The 23,266-nt window shown below is 39.1% G+C and overlaps 1 protein-coding gene across 2 annotated transcripts in view; it reads left to right on the top strand.

Moving 5' to 3' along the window:
* The window catches only part of LOC308186008 (interleukin-6 receptor subunit beta-like), a 42,161-nt gene extending 19,326 nt beyond the window's left edge, over positions 1–22,835 (top strand). For both annotated transcript variants that reach the window (XM_080574800.1, XM_080574799.1), the window contains 8 exons: positions 2,562–2,772; positions 4,798–4,956; positions 6,018–6,140; positions 6,832–6,984; positions 8,791–8,934; positions 11,342–11,438; positions 13,581–13,644; positions 17,502–22,835. In XM_080574800.1, the coding sequence (XP_080430926.1) occupies positions 2,562–2,772; positions 4,798–4,956; positions 6,018–6,140; positions 6,832–6,984; positions 8,791–8,934; positions 11,342–11,438; positions 13,581–13,644; positions 17,502–17,987 (1,437 nt within the window). In that variant the 3' untranslated portion in view covers positions 17,988–22,835. The remainder of the gene's footprint in view (positions 1–2,561; positions 2,773–4,797; positions 4,957–6,017; positions 6,141–6,831; positions 6,985–8,790; positions 8,935–11,341; positions 11,439–13,580; positions 13,645–17,501) is intronic.
* The last annotated feature ends 431 nt before the right edge of the window (positions 22,836–23,266 follow it).

Below are 23,266 nucleotides of genomic sequence, written 5' to 3'. Positions count from 1 at the left end.
GACTAGAATTAATATTCTTTCCAGCTAACATCAAGAATTGGTGTGCCTTAGGCTTGTTTTAGAATTAATCTTTTCTTGAAAGGTCCTTGTAAGCCTTAACATGTTCAAGCAACATACATTGTGTTTGACATGTTCCTAAGGAACATTCATATTCTCAATAGGGACCAAAACTTTTCAGAAAAGCACTTAGTAAGTCTACTAATCTGCTAATTCAGAAGTGCAAATACATTATAATCAGGAGAGAAAAGGAAAGAAAAGTTGTTCTGGCTTACAAAAACATCTAGCTTCGTGTTTCCCCTAATGATATTTAAAATTGACTTTACAAGTGAGAGGCTTCCTCCCTTCTGTAGCAGGTGGCATTACCAGCAGACTGACTACAGTTTATCAGTCAATTAAATGAGCTGAAATTCTCTTGGCAAGAAATGGATAATTGACAGTCTTGAATTCACATTTAAGGGGCCCATAGCCAATTTTGTTGAGCAAAGTGTACCTGCAGGTTTTCACGTGGAAACTAAGTCTAACTAGATGCTGAGAGAAGAAACATCTACAAACTCCCAGAAGCTTGCCATAGGGAATGTCTAAAGCAGAAAAGACAGAGACTGGCAGAGTTTTGAAATATCAAGAAAATCTGGAAAGTTTTGTAATTACCCCCTGTGGCTTTTTGTAAGGGAAAGAAAAAATAGCAGAGGAAGTAGACACCTACGCTTCTGATTGGGATGAGATATCCCTTCTTTTCCTTTATATCCTGAGAAGAAGGCAAAGCTGCAAAGTAAATGATTCATTTTGAGATAAAGAAGTGGATTGTACATGCCAATTTAAATGTTAAGAAAGTATTCTCCACTAAAGTGCTTTAAGTAAAAAATATGTACATTAAATACGAGATCAAGGCTAGCACCTTCTTTCAGGAAATCTCTTGCACTAATCTAGTATATCAAATAAGATTCAAGTCCAGATGGCTTCAGCAAACATCGAAGAGGCAGAGGGAAGGAGTATACTCAATAATTAACATGGTAAATAGAGAAAAAAAAAATCTGCTGCCTTACTCGTTTAAGCCAATTTGAAATAAACAAACAAACAAAACAGCTTTGAAATGGTAGAGACTAGCCATAGCTTCTCTGTTCTCGTTAATGTTCCATGTGTAAGCTCTACAGAGTTTGGACCAAAAGACACAAGATAGATGGCTTCGGCTCTGAACATCCAACCAGGCATTACATATTGCTTTCCTCACTGGAAATAACATAAGACCTCCTGCTGCACTGCACAGTGCTTGGCTTTTCCAGTCTCATGTTGTTAATTTAAGAAAGTTATGTTCTGCTCGTTTCTTCTTGTGTAATAGACCTCATATGCAACATATTCTAGGAATTATTTCTCCTACACAAAAATATTTTCCACTTTCAAAGTCTGGTGAGAGAAGCATAATGCTATTCCCGCAGCAGCTTCATCAGAGCTTCAGATAAGGCCACTGGTGCCACTGGTTTGTCCCTCCATATGCTGGGATAAACTTCGTTTCCATTTTAAAAACTTCCACCTTTAGCAGAAATCCCTATCAGCATGTATGTCTTTGCCTTTTAAATTTGCTGACCATCATCCCATCTATGTTAGTCCAAAATTATACAATTATTTCACTAAGATAACTTGACCTCCTAGCTTAGTGTTTTCTTTATATTACTAATTCACTGCCAAGTTGACTAAGAAATAATAGACACACTGGACATCAGAAGCAATTCTTGCACAATTCCCAGATTTCCTTGTATTTCTTTCAGTTTCTATCTAGACTGCAGTGGTTTGAATTTCTGTCCACTCATTTTCTGATCTGTCATTAAGATTAATACAATAAAATAATGAGTGAACCATCACCACCTAAAAATTTGTATCAATAGATATATAACATGTTCCAAAGTTGTAGCATAATTATCAGCATTTATCCTCAAAGAGACTGGATGTCTAACAGAGTCTAGTAGATGAATATTCCCAGAGGCATAAACTTCAATTCAACACCTCTTGTTAACTTTCAGATTCCTAATTATGAGGGGTATATGTTCCAGTGAAATGTAGAGAATGTTATGGCCGCTACACTGCTGCTATTGCTAGTTGGATGCACATAACTAAGATCCCAGTTAAGCAAAACACTTAAAACGGTGCTTAAGTCCTCTCAATTTAAGAATGCTGTTAATATTAAGAAAATACTTTGCTTAATTGATTACTGAGAACCTAACTGAAATACTATTATTTTATCTCCATTATTAAATCTGACATTTTGTTTATCCAATTCCATTGCTCTTGATTTTCTACACAGGACATAACATTTATAAGATCATAGAATCATAGAATATTTGAGTTGGAAGGGACCCACATGGATCATCAAGTCCAACTCCTTGGGTACCCAAAGGACCACCCAAAAAAAAAAAAATCAGACCATGTGTCTGAAAGTGTTGTCCAAACGCTTCTTGAACTCCAGCAGGCTTGGTACCATGACTATGTCCCTGGGGAGGCTGTTCCAGTGCCCAACCATCCTCTCAGCGAAGAACCTTTTCCTGAAATAATCTTTTTCCTCTTTGTAGGTAATGCAAAGTGAGAACATCCTTGGATACTATGTTGATGTTGAAAGAATACCCAACAGCTGCATGGACTCGCAAAATCGCATCATTCTAAAGGACAGAAATGTTCTTCTAAATCTCTCTATGGCTTCTTATAGGGTTAATATTTCTGCCTATAACAAAGAAGGAGAATCTCCACAAACCACCTACATTGTCCCAGATTCCTCTGCAACAGGTACTTAACATTTACTCAATTAAGTGGTGGAGAAGTTTTATGATTTTGATATAAATTAACTAACAGACCAAGCAATTTAACATTCCTTGTTAACATCACCAAGCAATTTATTATTCCTTGTATTTAACATAACTTGAAGGTACACTAAGTGAGTTGGTGGTCGACACTAAATTAGGAGGAGCTGTTGACTCCACATCAAGGGCAGAGAGGCCTTGAAGAGATATCTTGGCAAATTAAAGGCCTGGGCAATCATCAACCACATGAAGTTTAACAAGAGCAAGTGCTGCACGTGGGACAAAGCAAACCTTGCTATACATACAGACTGGGGTACTGGAGGCTGGAGAAAGGGATCTGGGGGTTCCGGTTGACAGCAAGTTGAACATGAGCCAGCAGTGTGCCCTGGCAGCCAAAAGGGCCAGACGTACCCTGGGGTGCATCAGGCACAGCACTGCCAGCTGGTCAAGGGAAGGGGTTGTCCTGCTCTGCTCTGCGCTGGTATGGCCTCACCTCAAACACTGTGTGCGGTTTTGGGCCCCACAATATAAGAAGTGTCCAAAGGAGGTCAACCAGGATGGTGAAGGGTCTAGAGAGGAAGAGGCCCCTTGGTTTGCTCAGCCCAGAGCAGAGCAGCTGAGGGGAGGCCTCATGGCGGCCTGCAGCTCCCTCACGAGGGGAGCGGAGGGGCAGGCGCTGAGCTCTGCTCTCTGGGGACAGCGACAGGACCCAAGGGAACGGCATGGAGCTGGGACAGGGGAGGGTCAGGCTGGGTGTCAGGGAAAGGTTCTGCACCCAGAGGGTGGTCGGGCACTGGGACAGGCTCCCCAGGGCAGTGGTCACGGCACCGAGCCTGACAGAGTTCAAGAAGTGTTTGGACAATGCTCTCAGACATCTGGTCTGATTTTGGGGTGGTCCTGTGTGGAGTCCGTGATCCTTGTGGGTCCCCCTTCCAACTCAGGGTATTCTATGATTCTATGACTCTTCTTCCCTTTTTTCTTTTTTAAACAAGCTACAGAATGTGCTGGTGAACAAGGGTGCAAGCACCAGATATCTGCAAACAATTAGTTTTCTAGAATTTTCTAATACACACCCCTCATTACGTTCTCCTTTGCCCTGCAAATGCATAACAATTCATTTTGGTCGTTACATTTGACTGCTTCTCTTTCTTCTGATGTAATACATACTCTCACCTCAAGCCATCTTTCATCTGACAGCTACCTGTTTACTAAATTGCTGCCTGTTCTTCATGGCTCTCTCCAGACATCTGTTCTAGATTTGGTTTTACTTACAGGCAGGTTCTCTATACCTATGATGAATTACTGGGAAGATAATTGCATGAACTCTGCTCCCAGGATAAATTCCTTCTCTGCATGCACAAAGTTTTCTTGGCTAGTAAAGATATTTTCTTTAATTCTTCTTATTGGTTTTCAGATAGGAGATAAAATGGAGAACTTTGTCTGTCTGCCATAATATTCACCTCTTACACTACATGACAAGTTGTTTCTTTTCCCCATTAGTTTCACTCAGAAGGTGTTCCCTAGCTTGATAATCTATCTTAGAAGACAGCAGAACTTTTAAAGCATTTTGCATTTTTCTGGAAGAATATGAAATATGAAATTACATATTTACAATCTATAATTTGCCCCTTCTCCTCCCCCAGGTAAAAGCAGTCTCGCATTTGCTCTATATGTAGCAGTCAATAGCGGTCCTCAGAAGGCTGTTTAGCAATGTCAGGCTGCTTCTTCTTGAGATGTGGAGCAACCATTTCCACATATCCAATTGTAAGAAATTAAAGGTCATGACCATCAATTAACACTGGTGTTCCCAGAGACCACTGCAAAGTATTAGCTGCTAAATTTTTTTTATTGACATAAAGGTGTAGATATTACTATATACAGGTCATCCTCACAATAGCTACTTAATGAAGAATCTCGAAATGACTCAGAGCAAAAGACAGAAAAAAAGTGAAGTGGGGAGGGACAGACTGCTTTCCTGTTCATTCAACTCTAATGGTACATTTGTTCACAGACTTGCCTGGCCAAATCAATGTTAAACCTCAGGGAACTGATGCAGTTGTCACCTGGACTCCAGAATACAGTCCAAAATGTTTTGTGGTTGACTGGGGCACTGGTGGAGAGGATATGCGCATGAAAATAGTAACTACACCTGCTGGAAATTTCACACTAGGTAACGGCAACAACCACATCTCCTAATGGAGGAACCATTTCATTTACTGGTTATTTTTGGCTGGGGAGGGAAGAATTTTCATCCTGTTTTTAAGAACAAACTGAGGATCCAGGTAAGCATGCCTTGTGTCTTTGTCCAGCACTGAGGCAACATCTAGTTTTACAAAACAACCAAGTAGAAAGAGTCCTGAGAGAGTCCTCAGTAGGATTCTTCCAGTCACAGTTGGGCAAGAAATGCAGCTAAGCTGCTGTTGTTGGTAAGAGGTCTCTCCTTCCCCAAATGTCGGACAGACCTGTACACTACCTGCTGGATAACACTGTGGTATGAGAACAAAAAAAGCTTCCCTAGCCCCTTGGTAAACTTAACCTCAAATATAAACTGCTCTGTTACAGACTTTCCCCTATATTATTTTTCTTCCCCATAATTGTACTTGTCAGAGCACAAATTCTCAACTCCAGTACTCTGATTACCAAATCGGGCATGAAGATCTGCAGGCAGAGGTCAGTTTAAAGGACAGTCATCCAAAATCTTGATTAAAATCACATAGTTGACTAATGCAAAGACCATTCGGAACTGTCTTTTATGTACAGCAGAGAACATTTTACTCCAGTTTCATGTTAATAAATGTAATGTTTTCCTTGGTCCTCCTGCAACATCTACACCATGTTACCTCTATTTGTTTTGCTTGCTTTTAAATATGCTAGTATATGGGGGGAAATATCTGTCCTTGAACTAAGAAGTCTACAGCCATTTTAGTTTCATACTTTACATTCAGCAGCTTAAGCCTTCCAGAGCTGGATTATAAGTATGACATCTTTTAAAAGCAAAACTGCGTTACCTCTTATTCTGATTCTGAAGTAGTTTTAATAAAGGGTTCAGAGGAAATGAGAAACTATGTATATACTTTGTACTTGGTGTAATGCACTGTAAATATATACTATGTTTTGAGGCTCAGAAAGTAAGAGCTGTATAGAAAAACTATAAACTTCTTGTCTCTCCTCCCCTTTTTTTTCATTTATAACTTTTCAGTAAAACCTGTTATATGTTTATTTGTTTTCCAGACAATTTTCAGCCACATAAGCTGTACAAAATAATGGTACATGCATCTGATGTGTGTCAGTGTGAAAATTTCACAAGACATGAAAAGACTTTTGGAGTGACCCACTTTTACTCAGTTGAAGGAGGTATTACTCCCTTTTATATAACCTCATCCCTTATATTTCTTTTTATTTCCTATCTGCAGAAAAGAAAAAAAAAAAAAAAGTCCTACACAATGTTTCTTTTCCAGGTGACTTAACGGCATTCTCCAGTCAGCATTGCCTTTGGTCCTAAGCGGCTATGCACTGGCAGTGAATGACCTGCATGCTGTTTCTTACTGACAAGTCCATAGAAATGATATTATTACACATGACATTACCAAAATAACTGAAAGAGGGTCCCTGAGTTTCTGCTCCTTGTAGCTCAACTTTAACTGTAGCAAAAGTCAGATTTTCCAATTCAAATTCAATGATGTCTTCTATTGCAACTTGAAATGAATACAGCTGTGACTGTTGGAGTAAAAGTGTTTGTAATGAGTCAGACGTATTTTCTACCTACTTGGGCACTGCTTAAACATAGAATCATAGAATGGATTGGGTTGGAAGGGACCTTAAAGTTCATCTAGTTCCATCCCCCCTGCCATGGGCAGGGATGCCACAAGAGGTTAATGAGGTTGTTTTACTTTATGGGATTTCTCTTTTCTCTTCCAACCTTGATGTAATATTTATGACAATTAGAATCAGACAAGCATCTCTCTAGGCCGCAGCTAGGTTTCAGTCTCGTATGTCTGCTGTGTAAATACTAATGCAGAACTTAAATTATTTTCTGAATTTTAAGTTCCTAGGGCAGGCCCCACTAATGTGACAATTCTGAATATCACAAAGCATTCTGCACTTGTGAAGTGGACTGAAATAGCTGCCGAAGACTGTTTGGGTTTTCTCCAGGGGTACAGAATCAGCTACAAAGATTCATCAGGGAAAAAGTGGCTGGGTAAGTGTCCATTGCTCAGAACAAGGGCGTAAATCGGAGCCATGACAAAAAAAGTTTCATACAGAGACATTACATTCATACAGTATTGCACTGTGATAGTGCTTTCACAATGCACTACTGAATTAGATTTCCCTGGGAACTGAGTGCTTTCAAAAATCATCTCCTTGTTAGAGTTTTAATGCTTTAGATGATATCGAGAAAATTCTAGGTATTCCTAGGACTACCTCACATTAAATATTGATAAGAAAAGTTGCCTTAAAACTTACAGTTCTAAGAATACAGTAGAATTCTTCAATAACACTGAAAGGAATATGTATACTTTCAGTAACTGAGGTATTATGATTTCAGTCACAATACTTTTATATTTCATTGCAACTCAGCCAGGTTTCAATCTGTGCATTACATTTCTTCTAAGAATTCAATTAGTAGTGAAAGTAATTTGTATTTCTTACCTGGTTTGAAATACCTGGTTATTACTTCATTTTTAGAAACTTTTTTTTTTTTAATTATAGCTTTTTTGTTTAACTTCCAAGGTTTAAATTTATACACATTGAAATAAATGAATAGCTATGATTTCAAACTCTTAAGTTTGAAAAAAAAAAAAGTATCTATTTTATAAACATTTTTCTTCTGGTTTGCAGCAAGAAGTCTTTTCTTGTGGTAAATAATAATGCATTAACTTTGCACATATTGACTTTCAAAAAAATTAAAGACGTTATGAAAGACTAATAGAACCCAAGACCTAGGGTCTGACAAAGGAGAAAAACAAGGGTTCTATAATTCGTGGTGGCATATGCCTTTAGAGAACCATAAAAGGTAAAAAAAGCTTCAAGTATGCAGCCCTGGGTCCCCTAAGTTAGCAGGGGACTTGACAGTGACTTCAGGGAGCTCTATTCCTCCCCAGGTACCTATCAGAGAGTGGAAGAGGAGACAGACGGGAGTGTCCAGGACTGAGCTTCATTTTTTTCCTCTCTCCGAATCAGTCAATAAAATACTGACCCAACAACAGATTGCCATGTTTTCCAGAAAGGAAGAATAATTTTACTTGAGAATTTGGGGAAACCTGTAGGCTACAGCACCATCTCTACTTCTGTGAAGATCTCAAATTCTCAGTAGCAAACTTGAAAACTAAATTCTGCCATGTTAAAGGTATTCTACTGCATTGGTTGGTTAAATAATTCTAACTAGAGGAAACTGCTCCATCTGGAAAGAAAGGTTGAGCTAAAAGGCCTAAAATGCAGATAAAGCAGAATACATGGCCATTTTTCTGTACAGAAACTAAAGTAATATCACTGATATTGATCAAGGTGAATAACTACTGATTACAGTAGTGAGAGTAAAGCAAAGGTCTAGTCTTGCAAATCTTGTTCAGTCATTATTTACAGGCAGTTCAGATGCTTTTCTCTCTCCATGATCAAAGACAGGACTTAACACACACATTATTCCCTTACTGCTATGAGAACCTGTCCTTATTTCAACTGTTACAGCCAGGAGTATTCATTAAAACCACTGTTCAGCAAATCAGGCCTATTGCCTATTATACACAGTCTACTGCACATATCACCTAGGCATCGTGGTGTGTTAGAAAATCATGCTTTTTATACCTGGAATCAAAATGCATGCAAGTATTTTGGAGAATAATAACCTCTTATAATCATCCAAAGAAAACCTGTGTAGAGTGGCCTCCTCCAGATATGGATCAGGGCATAAAAATTTTGCCTTCTCCCCAGTCAGCTGCACTGTTACAGACTCAGCCAACAGAGATCACCTAATTGCCTCACACCCTAACCCCTATTGTGTTTTCAGCTGCTAGTGTCAACTCTTCTACCACAAGTTACCACCTTACTGGACTTAAGGGAAAGACCATCTACCGCATACAGATTTCAGGATTCACTAATGCTGGAGAAGGACTGCCGACTCTTTCACAACCTTTCAGTACTCTAAAATACGGTACTGTAGAAGCCCTATGATACTGTGTTGCCCATCATCAATCTTGATTTTATACACCAATATATAAATAATTATTCTCTACCCCTTCTCTTTTCCCTACTTTTCAAGGAGTAACAAAGTGCTCATGCACAGGGTCTCTTACCCAATCCTTGCTTTACTGATAGCAAATGCAAAATTGTCCCTTTCTTACAGACATACTATATATTATGTAACTCTTATATTTCTTTACCTAACAGGCAGAGAAGACTTAGCTAGAGTTTCTCATCTCTGAAACATTTTCTGCCCTTTTTTAAGTTAACTATTCACAGAATGTTATTTACTGCTGACTCCCATCACAGATTTTGCCAGTTTAAATATTCTGTCTGTGACTGGTTAAGTTCAGTAGTCTTTGTTCTTGACAAAATCCTGAGCAATCGAATAGAGCTGATTTCCAGTTAGTCCTCTGAGCCATTAACAATAAAAAAGTCCCTCTTTCAGTTGTTCTTACTGTGCGTGACAGTTGATAAGATCTTTTGTTTTCTAATAACTAAAGTACTTTTTTACTTTTACCAGGCCTGGTAACTACAGGCCTGTCAGTCTCACATCAGTCCCTGGTAAAATTATGCTAAGATTATTCTGGGAGTTATTGAAGTGCACCTGGGGGACAATGCAGTCATAGGTCCCAGCCAACATGGGTTCACGAGGGGTAGGTCCTGCCTAACAAATTTAATTTCCTTTTATGATAAGATCACCCATCTAGTTATCAAGGGAAACCAGCTGATGTGATCTTTTGGGATTTCAGTAAAGCTTTTGATACGGTTTCTCGAAGGATCCTACTGGACAAAATGTCCAGCATACAGCTAGACAAAAACATCATACGATGGGTGAACAATTGGCTGATAGGTAGGGCTCAAAGTGTTATGGTAAATGGGGCTACATCAGGCTATCAGCTAGTCACCAGTGGGGTCCCCCAAGGCAACATTTTAGGGCCAGTTCTTTTCAATGTTTTCATAAATGATTTGGATTGTAGGACTAGAAGGTGTTTTGAGTAACTTTGGGGTTAGCTAAAACATAGACTCTCAAATATTTTTAACACATTATCAATTAGACAATCTAACACCACAGTAGACCCTTTTTAATTTTGACCACAGCTTCACTCAAGTGAAGCTTTCTACAAGAAAAGCCCAAAACAATAACAAAAAAGCAGGCTAAAATGGTATCTGTCACAGGAAAAGTACCTTGAGGTATTCAGAGATTCTAATGGTTTCTTACCATTACAGCATTTTTGTATTTATAGCCCCTTCATTTAATACAAACAACTGAAGAGTCAAAAATTTGATGAAGAAAGAAACAGGAAAGAAATTAAAAACCTTATTTGAAATCAGCATTTTTTTTCCCCACATAAATCCTTTCTCCTGACAGCACAGTAAATCAGTGTTTTCATTGGAGCTTATCTGCAGTACTTCTATTCCATCCATGATATTGAACATATATTAAGATAAAACTTTCAGAGTTAATTTAATGCAATATTTTAAAAATGTAAGTAATTACAACGAATTTAAAGATTACACTTACTATTTCCACTTTTCCCCAGTATTTCACAGGTTACTTAATCTCAGGTTTCTTGGTCATAAAAGTCTTTTTCAGCAACAAAGCAATTTGTAACTTTTCAAATACGTTTTTAAGCAAAATTAAGTAGCTGTTCAATTTTAAAAGAGAACTTTTTGCTGGAGAGTATATGGGAAAAGAAAAAGCAAGCAGTCATTTTGCAAATATAGTTTGTCAGTATCAGCAACACAACCATGCACTGACCACACCTTCCTGATGTTATTTTGAAACTTTTGTCTTGGGGTGGCTGGTGGAGAGATCTATAACATAAGCAGATCTGTTAACATGGGCGATAGTAGATGTAGGTTTACAGTGAAGTCTGACAAATGGCTGACTGAGGATAAAATTATTTTAATATTCCAAATGGGTGAAGCATGTCATCTACTAAATAAATAAATGTTACTATTAGCATGACCAGGTGGAGTTTGACCACAAAAAAAAAAATAAAATCCTGAAACGTTAAATGTCAATTTCAATCAAATAGTTTCCTACCAAGTCAGACCTGTGGCAGAGACTTGACCTGTTAAACAAGCCAGAGTTCACTTACGTGGGAAGTAGGTATACTTCTTTTACTATACAGTGTTTATCTTTGAATTGTGTATTTAAGAGCTTGGCATGTATCAAGATCTCTTAAAAATAAAAACTTGGAAGCCTCAGTCTGAGAAATCCCATATTTTGTTTAAACTAAATTTCAGTTACAGGAATCCCAGAACGTGTTACATTTCACATATGTTTGAAGTATTTCTCTAGTGAAGGCAATAAGGCCTCTCCATACTTGATACCATAAGTTTGATTCAATCTTTCTGTTGTTTCCCATCAGATAAAGGAGAATTTGAAGGTTTTATGATTGGCATTTTCTTCAGCATGGTGTTTGTTTTGGTTTTTGCACATGTGAGTTGTTCTCTGGTGTTTAAAAGGTAAGAAGTGAACACTGAATGACGCTATTAGCAGTACCTCCCTTTTACTTAACCCTAAGTTTCATAGCACTGGCCTTTTTTTGCCATTGCAAGCAACTCAAATCAAAAGAGCAAGACAAAAAGGCCACCCTACTCATTTACACAATGAGAATATTTACAAACCAGTAACAAGCTGATTAAAATACTGTCAAAAACCTATAATCTTTTATTTTTTATAGAGTTACCTGACTACTTCCTGTCTCAAACACTCTTGAAAAGAGCATGGATCATTTCTCCCAGTAGAAAATAGGCTATGTATAAGGAAATCAGAAGAGTGCATTTCATTATTTTACTCTTGCATTCCCAAATGATGATCATGTATTTTCCATTGAAATACAAAGGTAAATTCCACCAGCATACTGAAACTGTTGCCATCTGAGCATTTTCCTGCAAGCCCATTTTGATGTTAACTGTACAAATTATGCACATAACCCATAATGGGAAGGAGAAACAAATGGATGAGTAGGAAGAGGAGAGAGTAATAAGGGCACCTGCAAGATATGGACAAGGGAAGATGTCCTCTTCCCCTCAAATTAATATGAGGTGCAGGTGCAATATTAGGCGTATGCACTAACACTGAGAGAAAAATGTCTCACATAGTAATTGGTTTTAATGCTCATTTACTCATAAGCCTACTTGCATACAACCGTTCATATCACTATTATGATATCCTAGAATGCCACCTGCCTTTTTTCTCCCTTTAAAAAACACCAGCCTCAGATGCTGAATTTGAAGCTGTTAAGAAGGGACTAACCAGCTACACAAAAACCCATCTTCATAGGATCAGAGAAGAGATCAGATAAATCTACTGCCTCAGGCATCACAGCAAGCTTCACCTAAACAAAGACGTAGTACCTGACCTCTAATAAAGTCTAGATTTGACTCTAAGACCAGACAACACTGAAGTCAGCACAGAGGCAGGATGATGGCCTAGATAACCTCATGCAGTCTCTCACAATGTGTTGATTTTTTTTGTATGGATATGAGTCATTGCCCAAAGGTCCCATGGTGCAGCTCTGACAGCAGCTGCTGGCAGGGAGAAGCTCAGCTGGAAAATGCTGAGCAATGCTCTCCAGCACCCCAGGGTGGCAGGAGTGATGGGCACAGTGCCATTGTGGCCTCTCCTCTCAGAAAGGGGCACGGAGGACACAGCCCCTCACTTCAGCCTGATCAGTGGTGAGGGAGCCAGCTGGGCCTTGCCACTACTATGGCTGCCCAGTGTCACTGCTTTCCAGACACTCCTTCACAAGCAGCCCCTGCTTCGTGCCTCTGGTGTGGGAGATGAAAGGCAGCTTCTTCTCGCCCAAGCTCTCAGCAGCAGCACAGGGGGAGCAGCCCCGGGGCCTCCCCTGCACGTACCCCCATGGTGGACAGCCATGGGAGTCTGAAGAGCCTAGCGGCATGCTGCAAGTATTGTTGCTTCTGAGCCCCTGGGTTCAAGGAAGGAGCTGAAAAGTCCAACCCTCTGACCAGAGGGCTGTGGAAAAGCAGCCAGATGAAACCAATTTGAACGGCTCCATTCTGAACCCTGCTATGCTTTACAACCCCCACCCCGGGAGGTTGAAGCTCTGAAACAAACATGGTTGATTTTGATTTTGCAGCAGGTTGTGGAGAATTATCCCTTCATCTACAGCTGTGGCAGAAACAGTTTAGTAGAGTTATGTTTATGCTTGTATCAGATGAAATGGTAAGACAGTGTAATCTGTCCCAGAAAGAGCTCACCTCAGACTGTGAAGGAAGAGTAGAAGCCTCATTGCCATCCCCATCCCAGCATGCAGGTCTCAGGGACAGTCTCCTCCAGAACAGCAGGATCACTGCATGAAAGCTAGAAACATATATTTTTGTTTGTTTGTTTTGTTTTTGCTTTGTTGTTTTCTTGTTTGTTTGTTGGGTGTTGTTTACTTCACCAATTCAGCAGTTCAATGCAGACTAACAAGCTTGGCCTTCGTTTCTTAATTGGCATTGTGGTTAATAATCATTGTAGAACATCTTTGATGGTCATGAAAATACCAATAAAATGTAGGTAGGAATGGCAGTTAATTTAAATGTATAGGAAATGCAAGTCAATTAACCTGACAGTAAACTTAAAATATTTATTTACAGGTTGAAAATATCATGCTGGCCAAGTGTACCGAATCCAAGAAACAGCAGTGCAATACAAGATATGGCAAGTACTATTCCAATGGTGTGAAAAAATGCACAAGGGAGATCTTTCTGACTTATTAATCAGTAACACTAGTGTGTTTTTTTCACACTACAACCTAATAAATCTAGTTTCAACAATTGGGAAACGAGGGTAACATTAGAAATACATGACACTAGGAGGTTGTTCAGACAGAGACTTTTAGTTTTATAAAGGTTCTCAGATTTATTTGAAAACATAATACAGCATACTTAAAGGTATGGTTGTTAAAAGAATAAGAAAAAGTTGAACTGGGGGAGTGGTAATGCAAAGGGAGATGTTCAGTTCTAATATCCAGTCACTTTTCGACAACTGGAACTGGAATTGAGCACATTGCTCAAAATAGAGAATAAATAACACATTGTGGCCTAATTCCACAAAAGTGTCACAGGAGGTAATGTATAAGGTATTTTCTGGAATCCAGTCTTCACCCTTCAGTCTTTACATGCTTCTGGAGCAATCCAGGGCTCTGGCTTGTCAGCTGGTAGCTGTCTGAGGAGGCATCGATTAGTCAAGAGGCATTATAGTTCAGTAGCATGTTCAAACCTTGCCGTACCCATTGATTTCCTATGTGTTTTAGTAAGGCTACCTGAATTTCAGGACTGACAAAGTGCCTGGAAGTTAGCTAGAAACCACGTTAATCATCTTTGCCAATTAGTGACCTTCCTTCCATCTTCCTCCGCTTACCTCCTCCTTTTTAAATAAGTGCTTCTGCTCCAGTTTTAGGACTCCTCAGTTTATCTTCCAAGTCTCAGACTGCCAACCATCATGTATTTAGAACAGGAACCTGTGCTGCTTTCCTTTTAACATCTTTTTGACTTTCCTGGCAGACCTGAACTTAGTTTCACACTTCTAGATCTAGTTTCTCAAGAAAACAATGTGAGCTTTAGCGAAGCAGACATCTATCTATTTAGGACAAAAGCATGGCAGAGAAAAGCTAGCCTCGATAAATGACCAAGTGAAATACACATTTCTCTGTGGATCCTGATAGGTAGAGGTAGAAATGCATCAATTCCTTGTTCTCAAGCATTAAACTGGTAACAGGAAACATATGCTATTGTCAAGCTAAGCTGAAGTCAAGGTCTGGAGAGTTTAAAGTTACATATTCAGATAGCAAAAGGCAAGAGCACAATTTAAGATCATACCAGAAGCTGGAAGGTATCTACAGCCAGACACAATCCAAATATAGGACACCAGAGGTAAACCATTAGCTAGGAAATTTAAGAAGGTGCTGACAGGCAGCTGGTAATCAAAAGGTTAGTTGCAGATCAGCATTGCTTTCTTCCTTTGTATAACAAACAAAAAATCTGAAATCTGTCCTCTTTCATTTTTCACATTTAATTGTGTAGAAACAGTCTGTTTTCTAGTAGGAGCTGTAATCACTCTTGTACACATTAGTGAGACTGCAGGCACAGTGAGGGCATAGTGCTGTGTTGTAATGGATAAGGAGAAGTAGATGAAAGGGGCCTCAGATGTAATTTGAGGACATGAGCCCAAGGCAGCAGGAGTCAAGAAGATTCCTGTATGCATGCAAAGGCTGGCACAGAATATGCTTTGGTATTGCAATTACTCAGGGTATCAGAGGTGGGAGCAGAATCTTGTCCTGCTTTGTCAGCCCATGTTGGTCCTGGGAGATGGAAAGTCTATCACTGATGCTTTTTCTTCTTACCCATGATTAAAAAAGACAAAAGCTCACACAGAGCTTATTTTAGATTTGTTAGGTATAGCATTAGGGATGCTGTTCATAATGAACATGATAGTGAAGGTACATATCACACAGGTCTTTATTCGAAACAAGACAAATGCTTACCATGCAGAGGGGGTCTGCTCATCCCATTACAAGTTCCAGTTAGAAAAAAAAAACTGATATTTTATGCAAGATTGCTGAGACTTCAAAGAACAGTGCACTCTTTTTCCAGGTCAGAACAGGAATTATAGGAAGAAAGTAAATAAAAAATACATCCCTATTTGTATCTTGCAAAAGAACTGTAAGAGTTTAAACAAGTTTAGGGCAACTGAGGAGTTAGAAACAAAAGCAGAGGCTTTACAGTGTCAGAGAACATACAAACCTGGCCATAATTGTTAAAGTATTTAAAATATTTAAAAAATAAAATAAAATAAAATAAAAATAAAGTATTTAAAATATTACAGCAAGGGTGGGAAAGCCCAGAAAAACAATCTAAGTGGAAAACAAAGATGCTTGGCATTACAAATGGTTCTCCATTTAACGATCCAGAATTTGCAAAAGCTTGTAATTCAAGGTATACTTAGATTGCATCATGGCATTAAGATGAGTAACAAACTGTATGCTGAGGCTTACAGCAAAAGTTGGTTTCGCTGCTGTTCAAGCTGCTGCCTTTTTGTAGTAGCACATTGGTAAAACTTTTTGAAATCTGTGTCTCAGAACAGCACATCCTGAAACCTACATTTTATCAGCACTGCATTTTCTCTCTAGCATACAGAAAAGCAAGAAAAACTTTGCCGAAATATTAATCATAGAATCACAGAATGGCTTGGGTTGGAAGGGACCCCAGAGATCGTCTAGCTCCAACCCCCCTGCCATGGGCAGGCACACCACCCACTAGGTTGCTCAGGGCCTCGTCTAACTTTGTCTAGAACACCTCCAGGGATGGGGCATCCACAACCTCTCTGGGCAACCTGTTTCAGTGCCTCACCACTCTCTGAGTAAAAAATTTCTTCCTAACCTCTAATCTAAATCTCTCTTCTTTTAGTTTAAAACCATTCCCCCTTGTCTTGTCATTATCTACCCAAGTAAAGAGTCCTTCTCCATCCTTTATATAACAGCCCTTTGAAAGTATTTTGAAAGTATTGAAAGGCTGCAGTGAGGTCATCCCAGAGCCTTCTTTTCTGTAGGCTGAACAGCCCCAGCTCTCTCAGCCTTTTTTCATAGGAGAGGTGCTCCAGTCCTCTGACCAACTTCATGTCCCTCCTCTGGATCTGCTCTAACAGCCCCACATCCTTCTTGTGCTGGGGACCCCAGACCTGGCTGCAGCACTCCAAGTGGGCCCTCACAAGGGCAGAGCAGCAGGGCACAATCCCCTCCCTCCACCTGCTGGCCACTCCTCTGTTGATGCAGCCCAGGATGCAGTTGGCCTTCCGGGCTACAAGCTCACACTCTCGACTCATGCCAAGCTTTTCATCCACCAGAAACCCCAAGTCCTTCTCTGCAGGGCTGCTCTCAATGCGTTCTTGTCCCAGTCTTTATTCACGTCTCGGGTTACCCCAGTCCAGGTGCAGCACCCTGCTTTAGGCTTGTTGAACTTCATTAGGTTCATGTGAGCCCACTTCTCAAGCCTGTCCAGGTCCCTTTGGATGGCATCCCTTCCTTCTGGTATATCAACTGTACCACTCAGCTTGGTGTCATCTGCAAACTTGCTGAGGGTGCACTCTATCCCACTGTCTATGTCGTTGATGAAGATATTAAACAGTACTGGCGAAGATATTAAACAGTACTGGCCCAAGGACAGACCCCTGAGGTACCCCTGAGGTATACCACCTGCCACTAGTCTCCATTTGGACATAGATCCATTGATCACCACTCTCTGGGTGTGACCTTCAAGCCAATTCCTTATCCACTGAATAGTCCACCCATCAAATATATAACTCTCCAATTTAGAGACCAGGATTAGGGCAATAAATATTCTCACTCATGTTTATAAAACCAATGTAGATGAGATAAAACATATTAGTTAGCCATATTATATAGGCAGGACCAGACCATCTCTTAGCTTTAATTCTTCTGATATTTATTTCAGTAAATAGCCAATTGCACTTTGCTAAGGTATTATATTGAAATTATATTTTCTCCTTTTGCCTTGCAGACGAATTGGAAACCCATTTCAAAGTCACTGCTTCAGGCCCTGACAGACAATGATACTACCAGCCTTTATGTCATAGAGCATGAGGCAAAGGTTCCCTTGAAGTTAGAGCACTTTACAGATGGTGTAGAAGTCAGGAAGTATGACACTTGTCAGTCAGAAGAACCTAGGAATAACATAGACATAAACATAAGACACAAAGAAATCCCTGAAAAAACAGTAACAAGTGAAAAAGAAGGAATCATTTCCATTACGGTACCACTCTTGAGCGACTACACCAGCATGGAGTTCAGCCAGAAAGCCCTGATGAGTCTAACAGTGAAGCTGCCTGCAATAGCTGCTCATCCTAACCTGGAAATGGAACTAAGGAGTAAGCCAGCACAAACTGAGCATCAGGTATTGTTTGCTCCCCAAGACTACCTCAAACAAAGCCAGGTAGTATTTTTGCCATCTGTACCAACTTTGATGGGACAAGTCAACTTGGACTGAGGAATTTGCATACTTTTCCTTATCAAAAATTCAATTTCCAAAACCTCTGATCATTGAATGGAGGCATTAGGACAGTGAGCTTGTGACAATGGTTATGTTCTACTTAATAAGCTCCTTGGTGAAATAGATTGACTATATAATTAGATTAGCTATTTCACCGTGGTCATTTTGGGCAACTCCTACTGTCTTCACACTGGAAAAATTTTTAGGGAACTGTATGAAAAACCTTCCAATAAGGTGCATCTCCTTGCTAATTCCTTAGTCTGAGCACACTGAAGAAGCCATTTCAAGTCTTCTGGTCTAAAAACAGTGTTGTTCCAGTCTTCAGAGGAGTTCACTAATTAGTGTGACCAGTATAAGATCTGATTTTTAAAGGTTGTTTAGCTCTTTAGTAAAAATTCTACCAAAAATGCCTACCATGACAAAGATCCTCTCCAGCTGGTCAAAGATGGGTGAACAAAACTGTGAGAAGCCTTGAATTTAGGAATGGAAAACGATGCTTTTCCACCTATTTAAAGCACTTAATCTTAGATGAATAGTGCTGTGTAAGTGAAGATGATAATAAGCATAATTATTACTACTGGAGTTCTAGTTGCATTAAATTAAGGATATTTCTTCCTATAAAGACATAGAAATACATTCTTGTTCTCTTGCGAGAGGTAGCTGCAGATAAAATTTCACCTTGTACGCAGTAACGAAATCTGTAGAACAGACTTTGAGAGCTGTATAGGTAGTTCAGTTAGTCATCCACGAAAGTTTGCATAGAGAAGGTGTCATTGAAATATAGGGACTATAAGGGTCTCCTCTTTCTGATCTATATGTGACCGCATTATGTATCTGCACAACACAATGAGTCTGAACTGGCTTTCCAGCTTTTCCAGTTCATGGTTCTTACCCATAAACTCTGTAGGCATTAATGGTTTGCAGTTATTGTAGAAGACCCAGTTTATTACTGTCTACTCTAGTTTATGAGACTTTATTGAGATTTATTGAAAAAATATTATTGAGATTATTTTTGTGGAGAAAGCAGTTGATCAACTCTACACTAAGCACTGGATGTTCCCAAGACTGGTATCTTTTAAAATTCTCTCATTATAAGTGAAGGATGGTTTGCATTCACTCAAATGTTTCAAGGCATATTAGGCATTATGAATTCTAGAATAACCATGTTTGCAAAAAGATCAGAGAAATTGCAAGTCCCCCACTTGACTAGTTCAATGAGGCCCACAGGAAAAATTTTTTAATTCACAGTTTTTACCAATCTGCACTTGACTGTGAGTTTTGCATCATTCTTTCTTAGCACATAAAATGCATTGTTATGTCACAAAGCAATGTACCTGTTACCACCCACCCTTGTTACTTCTGCTTATTCAAAGAATGGATAACAGCAACACTCCCCAGACCATCACAAAAGTTTAAATAATCATTTTTTAAATGTCTTTCATCATTTGTTTAATGTTGATCAGATGACTTTGCCTCATTTGAATTTAGGAGAATTCATTTGATCCTGCTTTTAGCAAGGCAGTTGGTACTTGCGATTTCTAGTAGAGGGGCTGAAATGAATAACTATTATGGACAATAAATTCCTCCAGTCATGCACAATTATTATCATGTAGTCACCTGAATGCAGCCTAAATTGCCTATTTCCCAAACCTAAGAAATTTCCATGTCCCTGACCAGTAATGTTTCTTTCATTTATGGGCAGAACTACTTATTTTCCTGGTGCAGTTAATACCATCAATAATTCACTCGCCCCTGTAAATGTTGAATTCATTCTTTCTTACTTTGTACCTACTAAAACAGTACATATTATTATATAATGTAGAAAGTATAAGGTAACCAAATAGAATCGAACTAATGACTTGTGAACACTTTCAGTATATGAAGTGGCCTTTATATATGAAACTCAAAAGACAGTCTGGGCTTTTGACCCACTGAGTATTGCCTTAATGATATTAACCATAGACTGACATCTTGCTAAAGAAAATCCATTTATCAGGGTAGGAGAATTTCATTAGAAGTACACATGGACCTATTTGCTTGTAATGTAAGTGAAGGGTGTATTTCACTCTCAGTTATAAAGCTCACGGTATATGTAATTCTTTATTGATCTCAGAGCAATACCACATCCAATACTTATATTATGGATGTAAATCATACATTTGGAAGAATGAAAGATACATGAAAAATCCTGGTATGGAGATTACTTATAAACAAATAACTTCATCGTGAGGTATCCTTCGAGAACAAAGAATGAAGCTTGTGTGTGGAGAGAAATCGAAGACTATGCTTGCTATTCTCATCCAGTCAAAAGGGACACAGACTCAGAGACACAGAGTGTTGTGGTCTTAAAATTAGGGGCAACTTGTTTAAAAATGTGTGTATGTGTATTGACTACAGAAGGCTGCCTCTACTAGTAGATGTGCAAGATATTTCATTTTATTGGGTGTATTACTGTTCAAGTGTTTTCAGTCATGTTCTTAGCTTCAGTATTGTCAATTGCATTAAGAGGGAAATTAAAACTAGAGAGGATCATAAATCCCAAGGCATTTGAATACTTCTTTTTTTTTTAAGCAGCATATAGTAATAACTCCAGATGACCATGTTAGCATTAGTGAGAATTTAGACTTTATGAAATTTTAGACACTTGACTGTAGGCCTAGAGGTACATTAAGCATAGTGATTCATAGCATAGGATAATATACTGCAGGGTTACAGTGTTTCAGCATTTTTATATTCACAGAGAAATGAATGTAATATTCAGTCTCTAGTATAGCCTGTGTATTGAGCAGTAGAGGAGGGTTAAAAAAAAATCCAACATCATAGTATAGGACAATAAAAAAGAATGAGGTAAAACAGTTGAGCACAGAAGGTAAGCGAATTCTCACTATATTCATATAACAAAGAGTAACATCTGGCTGTGTGTCACCATTTGAATATGCAAGATATGCACAGAGCCTAGATAAGGCCTATGGCTAAATAATCACCTTAATTGCCAGCAGAATAGTGCATGATGCGAGAGGAAGAACAAGGCAACGGTGCAAAACCTGTTCCATGACAGAATAGCTTCCATACCTACATTCCTGAAAATAAAAAGTGCATCTAGTAAGACACAGTCAAAAATTAGGTAGGTAACCCAGAAAAAGAGATTTGTGGATGCAAAGTCGTGGCCCATTGTGAGCCAGCTGTGACACCAAAAAGAGTATAGTCATGGTAGTGATTAAACTAGCACCAGCAAAGAGCAAAGTGTAAATATATGTCGTGGGGTTTTTTTTTCTGGTAACAAGATTAGATCAATTTTTTTCTGGCATACTCTTATATAGTACGGACACAGCGATATATTTTTTCCACACTTTTTTACGCCTAAGGTGAGACTACAGTACAGTAATTAGACAGCACTTAAAATTATTACAGTGTTTCAGATAGAAGATATATAGCTACTCGGCCTGGAACAGTAGGTTACAGAGCCTTTTTCCTTCTGTATTAACTATCAAATAGAATAATAGGAACTAAAGAATATCTATAAATCCCCTAAAAACCTAAGCTCTTAGGAGTACTTTGACAACCTTAAAAGCCACCTTATAGCACAATGGCATCTGCACTTGAACATAGTCCTTCTAAAAGCAGAGAGTACAGGAGAAGCCTAACAATCCGAGTCAACCCCAGATTGTAACAAAATTGTTACAAAAACTGTAAAATAATGAACCATTTAATTAAAGCCATTTACTTACAAGATAACTTGTCTCAGAACTTCCTGATTTGTGTTGCACGCTCTTGAGCTGCTTTTTTTTTCCGTCTCTCTCCATTTTTGTTTTCTTAAAGAGCTGTGAGTCAACTGCCTGGATTATGTTAACTGTGTTTTAGTTAATGTGTTGATGAGCACTGTATGAAGGTGGGTTATGGACTCTGGACTGTTTTCATCAGTCACTTTGAAACACGGCTTACAGAAGATTGCCACAAAGGTGAATTACTCAGTGCTTATTGGGAGAATAATTTCATCCTTGTATGTATTTTATTTCTACAGCAGAAGCATCAGGTTGACTGATAGAACTGAAAACAACACGCTGTGCTAGAAACTGTCATTCATATCACCCTTCCTCAAAGACTCCTTCTTCCTTTCACAAAGCCATCCCTGCTTGGGCCAGGGCAGAAATTTTACAGAAAGAAACTAACCGAAGAAGAAATCTGGATTTGTTGAAGTGGTAGACATGGGCATGACAAAGAAAAATGTTGACTACCACAGCAGTAGACAGTACAGGCCAGGGAACTTGTGATGACACAGGTTCAGGTCTTTTCTGAAGATGCCGGAGTCTAGTTAGGCTGGAGGATATTAGACCCACTATTTTTCCTGAAGAATTGCAGGCTGCAGCCCGTTTTTGATATATGGTTAGAATGGAAATGGATAGCAGAACAATAAAGCTCTTATAAGTATTACCTGACCTTTCCCAAACACTAATTGCTACTGTTGAACTTCACTCACAGTGACTCAAGCCAACATCCACAGCTCTCAGAAACATTCACCTTTTCTTGTGAATGGCCATTAAATAACTATTCTGGTATTCACTTTAAGTGAATGGTTGATGGAAATTGCCAGAATTATGATTCTTTTCTGCTATGATATCTGTAGCTGTGTGTTTGGTGGGCCACCACATTGAAAGGCTCAAATAGCTGGCCTAAGTTGGACATAAATTGAAGAGTGATTTCAGCCTTGGAGGAGTAGAATTTTGACAGAAATCAGGTAACGTTATATTTTAGAACTTGAAAAACATTGAGGAGAAATCTAAGATCATATATCACTGAGAAGACACCAAAAATGGGGGATCTGCCACACTTCAGAAATTTCCTGTTTTTCTGGACACATCTTGACTACCAAAAATTACACTTTCATGGGTGACTGCCAAAGGAAGCAAGCCACCAATAGCTCATACAGCTGTCTTGTGAGACTCCATTTGTGCTAGAAACAGTTCCTGGAAACACTCCCTGCCACTCAAACCTCAGTCTGTTGTTGGAAGTGTTGTGGGGCCAAGTCAGCTAATGTTCTCCTAAAATTTTTCCAGTTGTCCATCTGAAAGTTAGAGTAAGAAAGACTGTTTCCTCCAGGCAATTTGCATGCAGGCACCCTTTTGGGAGGGTAAGAGGATTAAGTAATAAAGATGCATGCAGTTCTGTGCTGTCTGCCATGCCACAGGCACGTGTAAATTGCTAGAAAAAGGTAGTTCCTACATATTAGCACTGAGCTTGTATTGCAGCAGGAACATGTGAAGGCCAGAAAAGCCTGA

The sequence above is a fragment of the Anser brachyrhynchus genome (genome assembly GCF_964034855.1).
Source record: "Anser brachyrhynchus genome assembly, chromosome: Z".
Classification (NCBI taxonomy): domain Eukaryota; kingdom Metazoa; phylum Chordata; class Aves; order Anseriformes; family Anatidae; genus Anser; species Anser brachyrhynchus.
This window is presented reverse-complemented; position numbering and strand designations above follow the sequence as displayed.